Genomic DNA, 20,144 nt, shown 5'->3' with positions numbered 1-20,144 from the left:
TTTATATCATCTTTCTTTGTGTGACCTATTTGGGATTTTTTTTGAAACCGCATTATAGTTTAAATCTCGGGTTTTTCTTTTATATGATCAGACCGGGATATCGTTCTTATCAATAAATATAATATAACAGAATGTCTTGCTAGTTTGCTACGGGAATTCATTGAATATCGGTAAGCAAGCACGCAAATGTATCTTGCGTAAAAGTGAACAACTGAAACTCTTTAAAAAAGCGCGTTTTCCTTAACATCTGGAATCCGGGAATTTCTCGCTGTAAACATCTGCTGAAAGAAAACCTTGTCGAAGACACTTCCGAAAAAAACTTACTCTAGTTGTTAAACAGAGTGGTATATTTTAAATTGCAACTCAAAACATTTTTTATGAAAGCCATAATCGTCCACTGCGGGAAAAATTAGAACGAGGGAAGAAAAAGAAAAAGAAAAACAAAACAAACAAACAAACAAACAAACAAAAAACTTCTGCAATAATAATATGATGATGGCATGAGTATCTCGCAATGGATCGAAAACCGAAAAAAAGTGGCTCCTATGTAGATCATCAATCGGCGATAAGTTAGTTGACACTAAAAATGTTTTAGTAATGAAATACCACACCTTGAGACAGGGGGAAGAGGGAGTCGTTGGCGTTGCCCTATGATGAATTTTCATCTGTTATTCCTTTTTAATCAGCTATTTTAGCTAAGTTTCCCTCTCTTTCGCACAGGAAGAAGCTAGGGTGAATTTGTACAGTGTCCCAATCTTTCATTGTCTTTAAAGGAAAGAATACGTTAGAACGGACACGCAATCAAACAATATATTGGAGACATTTTTTTATTGATAGCTTGACACTAAATTTCTAGTACCACTTAAAGTGCAGCAACAGCTTTAATTTACTACCTAAACCAACTGAGGTGTCTTCACCTTAAAGGATTTCAAAACAATCAAAGTACAATACTACAAATTTATTTTAAAATTCGTTATCTGCATTAAGTGGATCCAAGAGCAATCATTTCCCCTGGTATTTGCTCTAGGCGGGGTAGAGCAGGTGGGAAGGTGGTGGTGGTGGGGGGGGGGGGGGGAAGTTTTTCCTCCTTTTGTAAGAGGAGCCTTTCACAAAGTTTGAGCCATTTGAGGTCAAGTGCAAAGATGTTGTAGGCCCTCCCCTCTCTCTCGCTTGGGTCTACGCCGGATATCTCTGTTTATGGAGGTTTTGCTTTTACAAGGGGTCTTTTAACTTATATACACAAGGCTTATTTGTAGTTGTAAATACAAGAAATGAATGTAAATATTGTCAAACTTCCGATCAAAATGTTTTCAACTCTCTAACTCAAAAAATGAATCTCCCATTTCAACGGCCTACCGCTGACTCCTTAGCTCTATTTGTCGTATGTCTGTTAACTGTGCGAGTCCTTAATATTTCTGATAAAAAAAACAACAACAAAATCCAGAGGAAAAACAAACTAGATCGTACAAAAACAATCAAAAAATGATTTAACAAAAAAATGTCGTAGCGATGATCAAAAGTTGTGAAAAGTCAATCTAATGCTTTTCTAGTCAACGGCAGGGAGATCTTAACATAGATGTTCTAACTATAACAATTTAATATATATGTAAAGCGATACGTGATTTTAATTGACTTTGCAGTTCAATTATTAATCGAAACCTACGTCCATGTTAACTACAGTTAACTTAATAAAAAAAGACCTCTTTTCGGATGATAAGGCTTATTTCCTTGAATAACTTTCTTTTCATATCCATTGTTAAATATCTCAGTTTTTTCATACATTTTTAAATGCTGAGCCGCACCTTTAAGAGCTTTCAAATTCCGAATTCTGGTCGCAAATTATCAAATGAAATACATGAATTAATGGCATTTCGATAAATGTATGGTATTTCGCAGTGGATCGAGAACTTCGACATTAGTTCCTGGGTGGATCTACATTCGGCGATAAGGTTAGTTTACACATAACATTCACGTAGTCGCTTTTAAGGATGTGTTATAAAATAATTTTTATAAAAATTTACAGGGTTTACTACAACACCCCGTCACCCACTCAACTTTGTAAAAAACAAGTGCAAAATCTTACAGCATTAAAGTCGGTGAAATGCAGTTTGCTACAATTCCCCAATTCACCAACTCAACGCTTTGCCATCACAGACAGAAAAAAAAAATGCAATTTTGTGCGGTGGAAGAGTATAGGTAAAATGCTATTTCAGAATAAAACTGGTCTGCTGTTTCAGAATTAATCTTCAACCGAAATGCGCCAACAACTTTGTCGCTAATTATAATGTAGAATAACAAAAGTTGTTGTTTTTTTTCCCTCAGAATTCTTAGTCTAATCATTATGAATATTCAAGTCTCATAACATTATCTAACTTGTTGTCATATCTAATCTCTATTAACCCTTTGACTCCCATGAGTGACCAAGACAGAATTTCTCCTTACTATATCCATACAATATCAACCAGATAAGTGGTGAGAATAAAGAAAAATAGAAACTGTGGGATTACTAATTGATCTGATACCAAATTCTCCAAGCTAACATAATAAGAATCATTTGGCAGACAGTTAGGAGAATTACTACTGAGATTTTGGAGTTAAAGGGTTAAAATCACCAATGCATCGGTTGTTTTTTCTACAGTAATGTGATGGTTACCTGACCATGACCAGCCTTGTTGTAACAACATTCATTCTGCTGATTGTTTCCAACATTGTAGGATCCACCACCACCCCCACAGGTATTCTTAGCAAAATCTCCACTGCTTCCCCCAGAGTATCCTCCTCCTCCTCCGCCTCCCCCAAATCCCTCAGCCCCACCTCCTCCGCCAAATCCACCATCGACGTCGTAATACCGTGATCTCCCACCCACCCCTCCCTGAAGAAATCCCTTACCACCCTCTCCCCCATCTCCCTCGGTCCCATTGAAATTGATTCCACTTCTTCCACTGGAGTAAAACCCGCCACCACCACCACCTGAAATCTCATGAGAATGACTGAATTAGAAAATTTTTGATGAGGATATTGTGAGAATATGACAGAATAGATATTTCGTACGAAATTTTTAAATTTTTATTGCCAAAATGCTGAAATGCTAAAGATTATTGAAAAATATTCTTACCTGATGAAACAGAATTAGCGCTAGGAGTCTGTGCACCATGTCCATTGATTCCCCCTGACCATGATCTGTACCCAGGATTCCCAGTCGTGTTTGTGCTTGCGTCGCACCCTACATGTCTAGACTTTGCAGAATCTATCCCTCCTCCGCCTCCAGCTATTATCAAAGGTGTGTCGGCTCCTCTCACAACAAATGTACCTCCACCACCGCCAGAGGATTCGTCCATCTTGTTTATTCCTCCCTCTTGACCTACAATTATCTGAGTAACTTCACCCTTGTTTAAGTGAAAAGTTCCAATCATTCTTGCTCCTCTTCCTCGGTAGCGCGAGCTGTTGGTAGTTACATCGTACCCTCCTGCTGCTCCTATTGCTTCTATTCTGTAATCACCAGTGTGCGGCACAGTCCACTTTTGAATACCGCTGGACAGAGCAACTTGTTCGTCATGATCCTGACTTGCGTAGTAACTTCCGAGCGATGTTGGACCATATCTTCCAGTAGCATTGAGATTTGAGAACACGGCTTTGAATGCTGAGAGGAAAATGTAAAATCAACATCCACTAAGTTGTAATTTCAACTTTATCTCGAATATTTATGTTTCGTCTGGCAGCTGGTATTATGATCAGTTCAAACGGTTGAGAGAAGAAATAAGTAACATTAAGCACCTTAAGGGCATTTCACATCTTAAGTTTTCTTAGGTAAAGACATTCGGAGGAAGATATAGGGCACGCGTTATTCATCACAGGGGGGTCTTCTTGTGACGAATGTAATTTCTGAGCACTGATCATTATGGGTTTTTTCGGGTGAATTTGCTGTGGAAACATTTCAAAAAATGAACCACTTTAGCGCAATCTGTGAAAAACTTGTCTTATTTAGTTCGTGGTCATTGCCACGATTGAATCCAAAGCTCATTAAATGTAATCCGTCCGACCTCGATTTCGTAGATTTCAGGTTGTTTCAGTGTTCATTTGGTAGAGGGAAGGTGTGCTTGCGTAGGATTAGTATTTCCCATTGTCACAATTTAAATCGAATGATAAAGTACCTGTCTGAACTGGTATGATTGAGGTAAGTATTCGTTTTAAACGCACATTTTATTAGAGTTTATCTCCGGCGCCGTTTCAAGTGGATCACGCAAATCGTTATCAGTTAAACCACTGGAAAACCTTTCTGTAAAAAAAAAAAATCATACAATATTTCTCATACTTACTGCAACTGAGTCCGGGTTTGCATTTGCATGTGTAAGAGCCGTCTGTGTTATTGCAACTTGCATTATAGTGACAGCCATGGATGTGGCTGGTACACTCGTCCACATCTAAAAAGTTTGAATGTAAACAAGAAAAGGACAGGAACACCAAGTAAAGAGAAATCCTAGGAACAAATTGCACTGAATAAAAAACTTACATTGTCTAAGAATTTTTCCGGCTCGGACGCGATTCGAACCCACTGCCCCTAGTTACTAGTTGGTCACTGGCTATAATTGAAATACGAGGTGTAATCCACGACAACGGGGAATTTATAAGTTAATAAAAACTTATGAACGAAATTACATCATTTTTTTCACCAAACTCGACCGTGATGCACATCAGCAATTATTGTTTTGATCTCCAGATAAATCACTCTCGACGAAATTGAAAAGAGACCAAAAGAGGTGTCATTCGACCGTCTTCTCCCTACGTTTGAGGACCAGTGATAATAATAGTCGACAACTTTTCCCCATCTTATGTGTTTAATACTTGGAATTGATCCAAAGTCGGCTGATGATAACCGCCAATGGTTAGATCATTTTGTAGAGCGCCGGAAGGTTGAGAGTTCAAGCCCCGAAGCGGACCAATAATCATGATCACGGTCTTAAAATCACTGAGGAAAATGTGTTACCTTTGCTAAGACATCTGGAAACGGTTAGAAAATTTTTGTCTTCTCGGATGAGGTCAAAAAAACCGTAGGCTTCTTCTCCTACATCTTATCTGTATTCGTTTACGGTGGACGTTAAACAATTCATACATTTATCGCAGAAAGTAGGGGACATAGCTGGCCTTAATTCTTATAATGGGGGCATCTGAAAAACTTTTCTGCAAGAATTGTAAACTGTTCAATGCAGTCTGGCCAGAGTCCCAAGCAAAACTCTGTAAAGCGCCATGAGCCATTGGCTATGATATAGAAATATTTTATAATTATTAGTATGTCTCTATATGAACATCTATGAATCTCACCTGTGCAATTCCGACCGTTCCCTTGATAACCTTCTATACAGTTGCACGTAAATGATCCCTCGGTATTACTACAAACAGCTTTGGCATGACAGTCGTGAGTGTTGTCAATACACTCGTTTTTATCTGAACAAAGAACACAATTAAGACTGATATGAGGTTATGGGCAAGCTGGATGAAGAACCTTCACAACCTTAAAAAGAATATTAGTGAGACCTTTTTCACAGTTTTCTCCCGTGTAATTATGTGGACACAGGCAAATATATCTCTTGTCGGTATATCCATTAAGACAGGTGGAATCATGGAGGCATGGATTACTGGAGCACGAATTCTGATAGGATAGAAAAACGCCTGTTAGTAACTATACTTGGTGAAAAATATCCAAGCTGATTTTAGACGATTGTATTGTAATTTAAAATAAAATCCTACCTCAGAGGCCCAGAGAATAAAACCTTTTCGTATTTCTTTATCTTCACGATGTTGGGTGTGGTCAAAAGTACTCAGTTGGCAGAGCCTGAAGCCTGTCTTGTTTGGTGGGCCGATGTTTACAGACAAACATTTGCTTTCCATGAGGCACTCGTATCTACAGTCATGAGTCGTTAGCTCTGTCCCCATTGGCAAGAAAATTTCTTTAAATACGTAACGTTGAGGAGCACATTCTCCTTCCGATTTCTTAAACCTAAGACTTCGGCAGCCAAAATCTGGAATTGGATTCATAAGGGAAAATGTCATCAGAATTTCAGCTGGAGAAATGTCCTGCCTTTTTAACAGTTATAAACCTGTTTGAAAACTGTGGTTGGATTTTTCGCCTTACAATACACGAAAATTTGTTCAGCCTGAGTAATAAAACTGTATGTTATTTTAGTTAAAGGAATTCAAAGAAACCTCCTGTTTTGGCGTTGACGAGCAAACAGCGAAAATGCATGACCTTGAATGACGTAAGTTTTTCTTTTTTCTCCCGCACCTTTTATACTGAGGTGAACTCTTTTGAGTTTCCTTATTGGCAGAACCGCACAAAAAAATGCTATTTCGTATCATAACTAAGCCAAAAAGGAGATCATCTGATGCTTGTCTTCGTCAATGCTAATGCCTAGCTCCTACTTAAATTGGCGACTAAAAACTCTCCCTCGTTGCAAATCGTTCTTCCTCTTAAATTTCTTTTACGTACATCATATTTTAGTCTCAAGAATTATCGTGCTGAAAAACTGATAGCGCCGTAATATGTAGGACATGCCATCATGAAGGTTTTCTTAAGAAAGGGGACTCAGCCAATGCATTTTGCGCGCTGCAGCTGGAGAGCGACTAACAGTGAAATATATGTGCCACGCGTGTAAGAAAAAACTGACTAGAAGATAGTTTCTGCCCTCCCGTCGATTTCTAGCCGAGAGCTTATAGCCGAAAATTTCCGTGCATTATTTTAACTGGAAAATAACATAGCTTGGCAAGTTTTTCTTGTCATTTTCAACTCAATAATTTTCATTACTTAAAAACTTATTGATCATTGAAATAACGTCAACGATGTTTAACCTTATTCCAGCTAAGGTGCCAAAGTGGGACAGCATTTAATTACAAGCTGCGCCAAAAGTTATTATTACAAAGTGCTACAGAACACGTATGCACTTCATCTGTATCCAAAGTAGTATTTTTTGAAAAACAAAACTCTCTAATTTTGAACCTATAAGAAAAAAAGGCTAGTTTATTCCGTTATATATATCAATTTTTTTAAAAAATATGTTCATCAAGATCTAGAAAAGTATAGGGTTTTTTTTAGTTAAAGCTCTAAAACACCTGTCATGGCGTTGTTGAACAAAAAACCCAATATACATATCCCTGAATAGAGTAAGTTTGTTCATATTCTCTTGTAAGGCATAACCCTCAGGGCAGAGATTATATTTTTTGAATTTCCTAATATGTCTTTTATATGTAACCAAGCCAAAAGGGCTGGCGTGTCTTTGTTCCTGTGATCTCCAGTGCGCGTGGCTCCTACTTGGGTGGCCGACTAAAACCTTCCCTTCTTTGCAAATCTTTCTTCCTCTCAAGTTTACAATTTGGCCGAAAATTTACAGCCCATTTTCGTTTATTTTTTTAACCGGAAAATTGCATAGATTGGCAGGATTTTCTTGTCATTTTTAACTTAAAAATCGACCACAATTTTCCATTCCTTTAAAAACTTATGGATCGTAAACATAACGTCGACAATGTTTAACCTTTAAACTTTAAACTTTAATGTTTAAAATTTACAGCCCATTTTCGTTAATTTTTTTAACCGAAAAATTGCATAGATTGGCAGGATTTTCTTGTCATTTTTAACTTAAAAATCGACCATGCACTCCATCTGTTTCCAAAATAGTAGTTTTTGCAAAACACAACTCTTTAAGCAATTTTGAACCTATAGGAAAACCAAGGTTGGTTTATTCCTTTCTATACATCATTTTTTTTTTAAATCTGTTTATGAAGATGTAGAAAATTGTTGGGTTTTTTTTAGTTAAATCTCTAAATCACCTGTTATGGCGTTGTTGCACAAACAAACAAAATACATCGCCCTGAATAGAGTAAGTTTGTCCTTATTCTCTTGTAAAGTATAACCTTCAAGACAGAAATTATATTTTTTGAATTTCCTAATGTGTCTTTTAAATGTAACCAAGCCAAATGGAGATTATTTGGCGTGTTTTTGTTGCTGTGATCTCTGATGCGGGGATGTGTGATCATGACTTTTTTCTTAAGTGAAGAGCCAATTGAAAAGCATGCTCTAAAAAAATAAAGTTGAGATCATAATTTTTGAAACTTACTCTAGCTTTTTTATTTTATTTTTTTCAAGTAATAATTTCTGTTAGGCGCACCCATGGCAATTTGAAACTCTTAGGAAGTACTTTATTATCACTTCAAAAAATGGGTTAGTCAATGCTTCACGTTGCTACAGGTAATATATGTTATAGCTTTCTGAAGCTAGCAAAGCGCTTCAAAGCTGATATCAAATGAAATTCAGTCGTGATGACAAAGAGGGAAAAAGGAAAATTTTACCCCGAAACGGTTGCGCGTGCAAGTTTGTTTAACTAAAGACACATAGAGCTTATCAGTTATTTTTGCGTAAATTAAAGTTCAGCTTGGTAACTTTTACTGATACTTTAAGTTAGAAGTCAGTAAAAAAAAGATTTAATTTGAAAAAAATGCAGAAATTGCTCTTCACAAGTGTTACATTTCTACCTTATTTCGAAGAAATAACGGACTGGAATTCTAAACACAAGACGGATGAACATAGAAAAACAGTGAAATATCAAAGAATTACCCTCGTTTCCATCCGCAAGAAAGTGAAGCCATCCTTCCCACAGAACTGCAATGGAGAGGAAAGATAGAGATAGTTTCATGGGAATCTTCATCCTTGAAGAAAATTTGTGTACATGTACATGTACATGTCTATCGTTTACAGTAAAGCAGGTACTCTCTATCGTCAAGCTTAAATGCTATTGGGCATGACGAGCTTTGCGTCACAAAAAAATGTTTATGTAAATTAGCTGGTGACATATTGAATGTCTTCAATTTTTTTTTTCTATTCACGTGGATTCAGTAATACTTGTATTTGCCGCGTTAGGCCAAAATAAGCTATTACAGTAGCAAATGGATGGAAAGCGTCACAATGTTAAAGAGAAATTTATACCAGATTAATACAACTATGTTATTATATTCCTGCAAATTAAGTGAATTTATTATTGCAGTTATCGAGCATTGAGCATTTCATCGCCGAGACGTGAATTCTAAACAAATGAAGCTAACCATCCACAGCTGCTTAACTCTGAGCAAGCAAATTATCAAATTAAGCCGACCAGAAAACGCGATAAATTTGCATAAACGAAGACTTCCTAAAAATAACAATTCACGCTTCGCGGATGGAAAGTATTTGAAACAATTGTATTAAGGATGATGAAACATGCATATGACTGAGATCATATTTGGGAAAATGGAACTAATATTCAGAATGTTGATGTGTTTTGTCGGAGATTGTAATGTTAGATATTTGCTAAATCATGTGAGACAAAACTTCAGATCCGAGCACGGAAACGTATCTGATGTCAAAGTAAATTTAAGCGATGCGTCAGAAACACAATAAACGGACAACAGCATGTCACACATTTATGCCTTCTTGTATACTAAAGAACTGAACCGAGAGACAAGAGTGCCCGGCAGGGCAACCAGCAATATTTTTTTTCAGTTGCCCGAATCCAAAAGTTAGTTGCCTCTAGCGACCGGACACCGTTAGACCACAGACCTAGAGTATAGGAGAGATAAAAAACAACCCTCAGTTGTGCGTTACCTAAGAGGGTATGGAAAAGATTAAAATTATACCTCAGGTATACACTACCCAAGAGGGTATAGAAGAGATAAAAAACAAACCTCAGGTATGCGCTACCCATAAGGGTATAGAAGCGATTAAAAATAACCCTCAGGTATACACTTCCCAGAGGGTATAGAAGAGATTGAAAGTAACCCTCAGGTATACACTTCCCAGAGTGTATAAAAGAGATTAAAAATAACCCTCAGGTATAGAATTCCTAAGAGGGTATAGAAGAGATTAAAAATAACTCTCAGGTATACACTACCCAAGAGGGTACAGGAGAGATTAAAAATTACCCTCAGGTATACATCACCCAAAGCACTGCAGTTTCTTTAGAAAAATACCCCGTTAATTCGTAAATGTAGGCTCATTAACTCAAATCGTTTTGTAACGTCGACATTCGTTTATCTTCCATTGCTGAATAAAAGCATCTTACCAGAGCAATATACTCCCATGTATTAAAATGTTGTTGATGACACAAGTTTATTTCGAATATCGTTTTAAGGAGTGGTTAAAATAAAAAAATAAAAAAAACCATTTATTTTATGTAACCTAAAAATTACTTGATTTGTGTTTAGGCAAGCAAAAAAAGAAAACGAAATTATCTTCAGTATAGGTTTTGATTCTGGCAAAGAAGTGTCCACTGTTGTGCTATTTGTATCTTTGACTGCATCGATATTTCCACTTTCGACATCGTTCATGAACCTTTTTTCTTCGTGATCTTTCAATTTATCTTGTGCCTCAGGACAAGTCCCTGTCCACCGCTTTCCCTAAAGCTTCCAAGTGTTCGCCTTCAGGAAAGTTGACACGAAGTTCTTCAGAAGCGGTTAAAACGTAATAATGGAGAAGAACATAGATACTCGTAAAAGCACCACTGTGGCACGAAGCGTGTGGCACGAAGATGTTTCCAATATCAGAGGGAGCTTGTTCTAAAGAGAAAAATATTTTAATAAGATTACTATTGATAATATTTTAGTTGTGAGTGGAATTGGAATATATGCATGGCACGCGCATATTTTTTAGAAGCACGGTTCAAAGGCAGCGGTGCTCTGATGAACGCAAAAACAGGAAAATAAAGAGGAGAAGGATGTGATCAAGTAAACCTTGATATGTTCTGTAACGTTCGAGAGATTACCAGATGAAATTTGACAACTATCAAAAGCAGCTTAGTTGTTAGGCAAGATTCAAAATGACCGCGTTTATAGTTAAAAATGTTAAACACACTTATCATATAAACTGCGGTTTTCTACGAGAATTTTGAGCCCTGAGAAAAGCTGTAACAACACACGTGAAAAAATTGCGGTATCTTTCTTGGACGTGTATGAGATCGTCAATCTTATTTTTTTCTTGGACAGTTGTTTGTTTTACAGAAGTGTGATGGTCACTCGACCATGAACAGCCGTGTTGTAACAACATTCATTCTCCTGACTGTTTCTAACGTTGTAGGGCCTCCCTCACCCCTTAGGAGTCATAAATACCATCTCCACTGCTTCTCCCAGAGTATCCTCCTCCACCTCCTGGACACTTTTTTCCCACCCCACCACCTCCTCCAAACCCACAATGGCTGACCCGAATTCTAGATCTTCCACCACCCCTCTCTGGGGAAATCCCTCACCACCTTCTCCACCATTTCCCTTTTCCCCATCAAAATTGTTTGTACTTCTTCCTCTGGAGGAGAACCTGCCACTAACACCCTGAGAAATAGTGATATACCGCCCACTGTTAGCCCGTTAGCCTATGTTGTAATGTTGATGGAGAGTTCTTGGTGTAATCACATGGCTCTCAGGGGGGGGGGGGTGGGGGATTATTGCCAATAGTGTATACAGGTGGGACTTTAGAAAATGATTGTCAATGAGGGGGGAGGAGGGAGGAATGCTTATAAGAATTTTACAGAGCCTCAGGAGAGGGATCAAGGAAAATTTAATCGTCACAAGCGATATCCTCGGACCTTCCCCCACCCCTTAGGCGATAAGCAACAGCCAGTTGTTCATTTGGTGTTTTGAAGACCCAGAATGTTTACTAAGTTTACAGAGTTAATGACACTCGGCGAAAAGGAATTGATGTTTTCATATGATGAGGAAACCAGCCCATATAGGAATATAAAACCGAAACGAAAAAAGAAGCAAAAATAAAAATAAGAGCAAAAATAAAAATAAATTGCTCAAGGTCAATAAAGCACCTAACATGCATACCAGTATCACCAAAACCAAATCATTTCCCGCGGGACGATGCGGGATATATCGCCGGGGTGAGTAAGGTAGATCGATGACGAATCTGAACGCAGATTTCTTTTCATCTTTCCTGTCTGCAGATCAAATAATATGACGAGAACTGACCGAAGGTCACTTTTGCAACACCCGCCGGTTGTTGACGTTAAGGTCGAGAAATTTTCTCATCGGTTCAAATCAAAATCAACTCTCCCAACCGTTACTGAGAAATTTTATTTGAGACAGTATTGAGGAACTCTTATTTCATCCAAAAGTGCTTTGTAGTGGCATACCACACCTTGAGATCTGGGGAGAAGGAGTCGTTGGCGTTGCCCCTATGATTAGTTTTCATATGTCATTTCTTTTTAATAAGCTATATTAACTAACTTTCTCTCTGTTTCGAACATGAAGAAGCTAGGGTAACTTTGTATAATGTTTCAATCTTTCAATGTTTTAAAAGAAAGAATAAGCTGGAACGGATGCGCAATCAACCAATACTCTGAAGAACTTTTTTATTGATAGCTTGACACTAAATTTCTAGTAACACTTAAAATGCAGCAACAGTTTTAATTTACCACCAAAACTAACTGAAATTTATTCACCTAAAAGGCTTTTAAAACAATCAAAGTGCAATATTTCCACTAATATAATGTGAATTACGTCATATGCATTGTGTGGATCCAAGAGAGATCATCTTCCTGAGTATTTGCACTAGGCGGGGTAGAGGAGGGGAGGGAGAGGAGAAGATTTTCCTCTTTTTGCAAGAAGAGCCTCTTACACAGATTGAGCCATTTGAGGTCACGTGAAAAGATATTGCAAGCCGTCCTCTCTCTCTCTCGCTTGAGTCCACTCCGGATATCACTTTGTTCGTGGAGTTTTTGCTTTTACGAGAGGTTTTCTATTTTTATGTATTATCCTTTATAAATGGAATCAGTAACTTATGTACACAAACCTTATTCCAGTTTTAAATACAAGAAATGAATGTAAATGTTGTCAAACTTCTAATCAAAATGTTTTCAACTCTGTAACTCAAAAATGAATTTTATATTTCAACGGTCTACCGCTGACTCCTTAGCTTTATCTTCCATACGTCTGTTGACTATGTAAGCCTTCGGTATTTCTGATGTAAGAAACAACAACAACAAAAAAAAAAGAAGGAAAAAATAAACTGGATCGAGCGAAAACAATAACAAAAAAATAATTTAACAAATAATCGTCGTGACGATGGTCAACAGCTGTAAAAAGTAAATCTAATGCTTTTTTGGTCAATGGCAGGAAGATCTTACCATATATGTTTTAACTTTAGCAATTAAATATATGTATAAGGCGAAACGTTTTAATTGACTTTTCAGTTCAATTATTCATCAAAAACTAAGTTCATGTTAAAGACAGTTGACCTTGTTAAAAAAGAAACCTCTTTTCAGATGGTAAAGCTTATCTCCTTAGATAACTCATCTCATATCCATTGCTAAATATCTTAGTTGTACAATGGCTATAGCACTACGAGATTGCTTCCAGAGTGGATCTACATTCAACGATAAGGTTAGTTGACACATAAAAATCACGTGGTCGCTTTTAAGGATGTTTATTAAAAATGTTTTTAAAAAATGTACAGGGCTTACTACTTGACCCCGTCACCCACTCAATTTTTAAAATAAGTGCAAAATCTTACAGCGAGAAAGTCGGTGAACTACAGTTTACTGCAATTCACCGACTTTCAGCGGATGAAATTCTATGAGGAATAAAACTGGCCTATTATTTCAGAATTGATCTTCAACCGAAATGTGTCAACAACTTTGTCGCTAATTTTAATGTAGAATAACATGAGTTGTTTTTTTCCCTCAGGATTCTTAGTCTGATCATTATGAATATTCAAGCTCCATAATATTATCTAACTTGTTGTCATATCTAGTCTCAATGATCCCTTTAACTCCCATGAGTGACCAAGACAGAATTTCTCCTTAGCGTATCTTTACAGTATCATGCAGATAAGTGATGAGAAGAAAGAAAAATATTAACTGTGGGATTACTAATTAATCTGATACCAAATTCTCCAAGCTAACATAATGAGAATTATTTGGCAGACAGTTAGGAGAATTACTACTGAGATTTTGGGAGTTAAAGTGTTAAAATCACCTATGCATTGCATGGCGAGTGGTTCGGTTGTTTCTTCTACAGTAATATGATGGTCAGCTGACCATGGCCAGCCTTGTTGTGACAACATTCATTCTGTCGATTGTTTCCAACATTGTAGGATCCGCCACCACCCCCACAGGCACTCAAAATAGAATATCCGCTGCCTCCCCAAGAGTATCCTCCACCTCCTCCTCCTCCTCCGCTCCATCCCCCAGCTCCACCTCCTCCGCCAAACCCACCATAGATGTTGAAATACTCTGATCTCCCACCCACCCCTCCCTGCAGAAATCCCTTACCACCCTCCCCACCTTGTCCCTCGGTCCCATTGAAATTCTTTCCACTTCTTCCACTGGAGTAAAACCCGCCACCGCCACCACCTTAAATATCATGGTATTGATAAAATTAGAAAACTTTTGATGTGGATATCGTGAGATTATGGCAGAATAACCATTTTCCACGAAAATTTTAAATTACTACCTAAATGCTAAAATGCAAAAGATTATTAAAAAATTATTTTACCTTGTCCATTGCTCCCTCCTGACCATTGTCTGTCTCCTGGATTCCCTGTCGTACTTGTGCTGGCGTCACATTTTGTACGTCTTAAAAATACATATTGTACCCCTCCTCCGCCTCCAGCTATTATTAAAGGTGTGTTGGCTCCTCTCACTACAAATGTACCTCCACCGCCGCCAGAGGATTTATACCTCTTTTTTATTCCTCCCTCTTGACCAATAAGTATCTGGATGACTTCACCCTTGTTTAGGAGGAATGTTCCAATCATTCTTGCTCCTCTCCCGCGGTACTGAGGGCTGTTCATCCCTTTATTGTACCCTCCAGCTGCCCCAATTGTTTCTATTCTGTAATCACCAGTGTACGGTACAGTCCACTGTTGAATACCGCCGGATAGAGCAACTTGTCCCTCATGACCATGACCTGCGTAGTAACTTCCGAGCGATGTTGGACCATATCTTCCAGTGGCATTGAGATTTGAGAACACGGCTTTGAATGCTGAGAGGAAAATGAAAAATGAAAATCTAATTTTTTATTAAGTTGTAATGTTATCTTTATCTCGAATGTTTGTGTTCAGTCTGGCAGCTGGTATTATGATCAGTTCAAACAGTTGAGCGAACAAATACATAATATGAAGCGCATTAGGGGCACCTTAGATCTTAAGTTTTCTTACCCCGGTAAAGAAATTTGAAATTATTTTGATTATTTGGAGGAAACTATGGGATACGCGTTACTCATCACAGGAGGAGTCTTCTCCTGACGAATATAATTTCTGATCACTGATCGTTAAGTGGTTTTTTGAGTGAATTTCCGGTGTAAACATATCAGGTAATGAACCACCAAAATCTGTGGAATACTAATCTTATTTAGTTCCTGGTCATTGCCATGATAGAATCCTAAGCTCATTAAATGTAATCCGTACGACCTCGATTTCGTAGATTTCAGGTTGTGCCAGTGTTCATTTTGTAAAGAGAAGGTGCGCCTACATAGCTCTTATGATCCGGCGCCGTTTCAAGTGTATCACGCAAATCGTTATCAGTTAAATTTCTGAAAAAACTATTAAAAAAAAGTACACAAAATTTCCTAAACTTACCGCAATTGAATCCCGTTTTGCATTTGCATGTGCAAGAGCCGTCTGTGTTATTGCAACTTCCATTATAGTGACAGCCATGGATGTGGCTGGTACACTCGTCCACATCTAAAAAGTTTGAAAGTAAACAAGAAAACGGCAGGAACACCAAATAAAGAGAAATCCTAGAAACAAGTTGCAATTAAAAACTATCGTAGACTATTTAAGACATTTTCAGGCTCGAACGCGATTCAATCTCACTGCCTCTAGTTACTGGTTGGTCAATGGTTATAACTGAAATACGAGGTACAATGCACGAAAACAGGAAATTTTTTTAAGTCAACAAGAACCGGTGAACGAAAATCCATCAATGTTTTTAGCAAAATCGACCGTGATGCATATCAGCAATGACTGTTTTGGTCTTCAGAAAAACCACTCCCAGCGCGAATGAAGAGACCAAAAGGTGTGTCATTGGACCGTCTTCTCCCTACGTTCGAGGACCAGTTATCGATTACAGTTGAAAAATTTTCCCCATTTAATATGTTTAATACTTGGAATCCATTCAAAGTTGGCTGATGATAACTGCAAATAGTTAGATCATTTAGTAGAGCGCCGTACTGCCGTGTGGGAGGTCGAGAGTTCACGCCATGAACCGGACCAACACTCATGATCACGGTCTTAAAATTACTGAGGAGAATGTGCCATTTTTATTCTGACATCTACAATGATTTCTTCTCGGATGAGGACAAAAAAACCGTAGGCCCCCTTCTCCTTCATCTCTTCTGATGGGGGACGTTTAATAATTTATACACTTATCGCAGAGAGTAGGGAACACAGCTCTCAGTGTTGTGGTTTTGCCTTAGTTCTTAAAATGGGGCCATCTACAAAAATTTCCTTAAAAAATTCTAAACTTCTCAATGCAGTCTGGCCAAAGTCCCAAACAAACCTTTGTAAAGCGCCATAAGCCGTTGGATATGATGCTATGAAAATATTTCATTATTATTAATATGTCTCTATGAATATCTATGAATCTCACCTGTGCAATTCCGACCGTTCCCCTGATAACCTTCTGTACAGCTACACGTAAATGATCCCTCAGTATTATTACAAGCAGCTTTGGCATGACAGTCATGAGAGTTGTCAATACACTCGTTTTTATCTAAACAAAGGAAATAATGAAGACTGATATGAGCTTATCCGCAAGCTGGATGAAGAACCTTCAGAACATTAAAAAAGAATATCAGTGAGACCTTTTTCACACTTTTCTCCCGTGTAATTATCTGGACACAGGCAAATGTATCTCTTGTCGGTATATCCATTGAGACAGGTGGAATCATGGAGACAGGGATTACTGGTGCACGAATTCTGATAGGATAGGAACACGCCTGTTAGTAATTATACTTGATCAAAAGTATTCAAGCTGATTTCAGATTGCATCGTAATGTAAAGTAAAATCCTACCTCAGAGGCCCAGAGAATAAAACCTTTTCTTATTTCTTTATCTTCACGATGTTGGGTGTGGTCAAAATTACTCAGTTGGCAGAGCCTGAAGCCTGTCTTGTTTGGTGGGCCGATGTTCACAGACAAACAATTGCTCTCCATGAGGCACTCATATCTACAGTCATGAGTCATGAGCTCCTTCCCCATTGGCAAGTAAATTTCTTTAAATACATAACGTTGAGGAGCACGTTCTCCATCTGATCTCTTAAACCTAAGACTTCGGCAGCCAAAATCTAGAGGCATTGGATTCATAAGAAAAAATGTCATCAGAATTTCAGCTCGAGACATACTTATACTCTGATCAGAAACGTGAATACTACTGCTAGAGCGATACATATCAGATATTACAGAATTTATTAGTGTACCTTAAAAACACTTTGGGTCAGCACAAAAAAAAAAAAAAAATTAAAAATAAAATAAAATAAACAACAATACTACTTTCAGTCCGTTAGTTAATGAAACACAAAAAAAAAAACCTTTTAAAGTGACTTCCCTGATAACAGAATAAATAACGGGAAAAAAATTGTTGCTGTTAGATCTTCATGATGATACATTAAAAGGGCTTTTGGTATTAAGGTAGTTCGTAAAAGATAGCTAAAAGATAAATCAATTAGGTTTCAAACTTATCGTTTCGCGTAAGATGTGATGCAAGAGATCATTTTACCATAAAATTGCTTTAAAAAGAAAATTTTCAGACTTTAATATGAATCTTCAGTTTCTTAAAAATAAAGTGTTTTTTATTACGAGGTAATTTTCACACTACAACTGTGTGTTCCATCGGTAGGCAATATCGGATTTTTTACTTGCCCTGCAATCTTAACAGGTTTAAACCTGTTTGAAAATTCTGGTTGGCTTATGTCACCTTATACATAAAATATATGAAAATATGTTCAGCCTGAATTGTAAAACTCTATGTTATTTTAGCTAGGGGAAGAAACCACCTGTTTTGGTGTTAATGAGCAAATAGAATATCTGATGTTTGCCTTTGTTAATGCCTGGCTTCTACTTAAATGGTCGACTAAAAACTCTCCCTCGTTGCAAATCGTTGTTCCTCTTAAATTTCGTTTACATACATCATCTTTTAGTCTCGTGCAGAAAAACTGATATTTAAAGGAACGAAGTGCAGTTTGGGAAAGCGTCGTGGCGTAAGGCATGCCATCATGAAGGTTTTCTTAAGTACGAGGACTCAGCCAGTGCGCTTCGCACGCTGCAGCAGAAGAGCGACTAGCAATGAAAGATATGTGCTACGCGTGAAACAAAAAACTGATTAGAAAATAATTTCTGCCTTCCCGTCGATTTTTAGCCGAGAGTTTACTGAGGAAAATTTTGGTTAATTTTTTTAACCGGAAAAATATAGATTGGCAAGTTTTTCTCGTCATTTCAACTCAAAAGTCAACAAGAATTTTCCATTACTTAAAACCTTATTGATCATAGAAATAACGTCAACAATGTTTAACCTTATGCCAGAATAGGTGTCAAAGTGAGACAGCATTTAATTACGTAAAATAAGTAAATAAGTTACGATAAAAGTTGTTATTACAAAGTACCACAGAACGCGAATACACTTCATCTGTATCCAAAATTGTATTTCTTGAAAAAAAAAAAACTCTCTAAGAAATTTTGAACCTATAGGAAAACCATGGCTGATTTATTCCTTTCTATGCATCAATTTTTAAAAAAAATCTGTTCATCAAGATCGAGAAACTATGGGTTTTTTTAGTTAAAGCTCTGAAACACCTGTGATGGCGTTGTAACCTTCAAGGCAGAAATTAAATTTTTTGAATTTCCCAATGGGCGACTAAAACCTCCCCTTCGTTGCAAATACTTCTTCCTCTCAAATTTCGTTTACATTCATTATCTTTTGTTCTCAAGAACATATAGTGCTGCAAGAGTGATATTCAGCAGACCGAGATGTTCATAGTGTAATCAAACTAAAAGGGCAATTATCTAGTGTGTACTACTATTGCGATCACTGATGCACGTCGCTCCCGCTTGGATCGGCGATGAAAACCTTACCGGAAGGTTTTCGTCTTCCCGGAAGATTTTCGTAAAGTGTTAGACACTTTATTTCCTCTCGAAATTGGTGTCATGTCTGGTCTCAAGAAATGTCCGTGTTGAAAAGTTCATATTCAACGGACCGAGATATTCTTGCACTTTGAGAAAGTTTTAGTTCAAGATAAAGCCACTTTTGGCAAGTAATTAATTTATACTTTTCATGAAACTTTTGTCAATTGTCAAAAACTCCAAATTTTTAAAATTTTCTGACAAATCTTCATGTCAATTAATTTTAAAAGAAAAGTAATATTTTCCAAATCATTTCTAGAAATCTTTCATTAAAAACTATGAAATCAAGTGTTAAAAATCCATATCGCCGTGCGATAAATTAATGTTGCTTCGCCTATAAATCGACGGGAAAGCAGGAAGTATTTTCTATTCAGTTTTTTCTTTCACGCGTAGCACATAGATTTTATTGTTAGTGGCTCTTTAAACTGTAGCATAACCTCCTTTTTATCTACTTCTCCAAGATGTGTAATCGAGCGATATTTTAAAAAAAGGGTTTAAAAACTCTCAAACTTTCATCCTCTGTATCAACTTAGTCTGACATAGTCGTGAAAGCCAACGTATTGACGGATGTGTGATCATGAAGGTTTTCTTGAATACAAAGCCAATTGAAAAGCATACTATAAAGAATAACACTGGACCATAATTTTAGGAACTTTCTCTCGCTTAAGTAATAATTCCTGTTAGGGGCATCCGATATCGCTCCAAAATTTGCGTCAGTCAATACTTGATGCTGCTTCAATTTTTCCGTCTATTAGAAATTTTTTGCTGCTAAACCTACAGCGAGTATATATTATAGCTTTCTGAAGCTGGCAAAGCGCTTCAAAGCTGCTATAAAATGAAAGTCAGTCTTAATGAAAAAGATGGATAAAAAAAACTTTACCCCGAAAACGGTGACGTGTACAAGTTTGTTTCGCGAAAGACACATAGAGCTTATCAGGTATTTTAACGTAAATTATAAGTTCAACTTGGTACTTTCTACTGATATAATTAGTTAGAAGTCAATGAAACAAATA

General features: G+C 37.3%; 2 protein-coding genes across 2 annotated transcripts; both read right to left on the bottom strand.

The window, feature by feature from the left end:
- Positions 1-2,632: 2,632 nt before the first annotated feature.
- On the bottom strand, positions 2,633-6,033 carry LOC136280840 (ALK tyrosine kinase receptor-like). The gene is made up of 6 exons (XM_066166570.1): positions 5,746-6,033; positions 5,533-5,647; positions 5,320-5,442; positions 4,317-4,421; positions 3,116-3,640; positions 2,633-2,970 (listed from the first exon to the last, which is right to left on the bottom strand). The coding sequence occupies exons 1-6, from the start codon at positions 6,031-6,033 to the stop codon at positions 2,633-2,635; spliced, it is 1,494 nt and encodes a 497-aa protein (XP_066022667.1).
- A 7,992-nt stretch (positions 6,034-14,025) lies between these two features.
- Positions 14,026-17,355, bottom strand: LOC136280839 (uncharacterized). Its single transcript, XM_066166569.1, is given in 6 exon segments — positions 14,026-14,366; positions 14,464-14,997; positions 15,593-15,697; positions 16,605-16,727; positions 16,819-16,933; positions 17,029-17,355. Coding segments are annotated over 6 exon segments (1,545 nt in total).
- Between the last annotated feature and the right edge of the window lie 2,789 nt (positions 17,356-20,144).

The sequence above is a fragment of the Pocillopora verrucosa genome, chromosome 5 (assembly GCF_036669915.1).
Source record: "Pocillopora verrucosa isolate sample1 chromosome 5, ASM3666991v2, whole genome shotgun sequence".
NCBI classification, from domain to species: Eukaryota; Metazoa; Cnidaria; class Anthozoa; order Scleractinia; family Pocilloporidae; genus Pocillopora; species Pocillopora verrucosa.
Note: the sequence above shows the minus strand (reverse complement) of the source record. Positions and strands in the feature narration are given on the sequence as shown.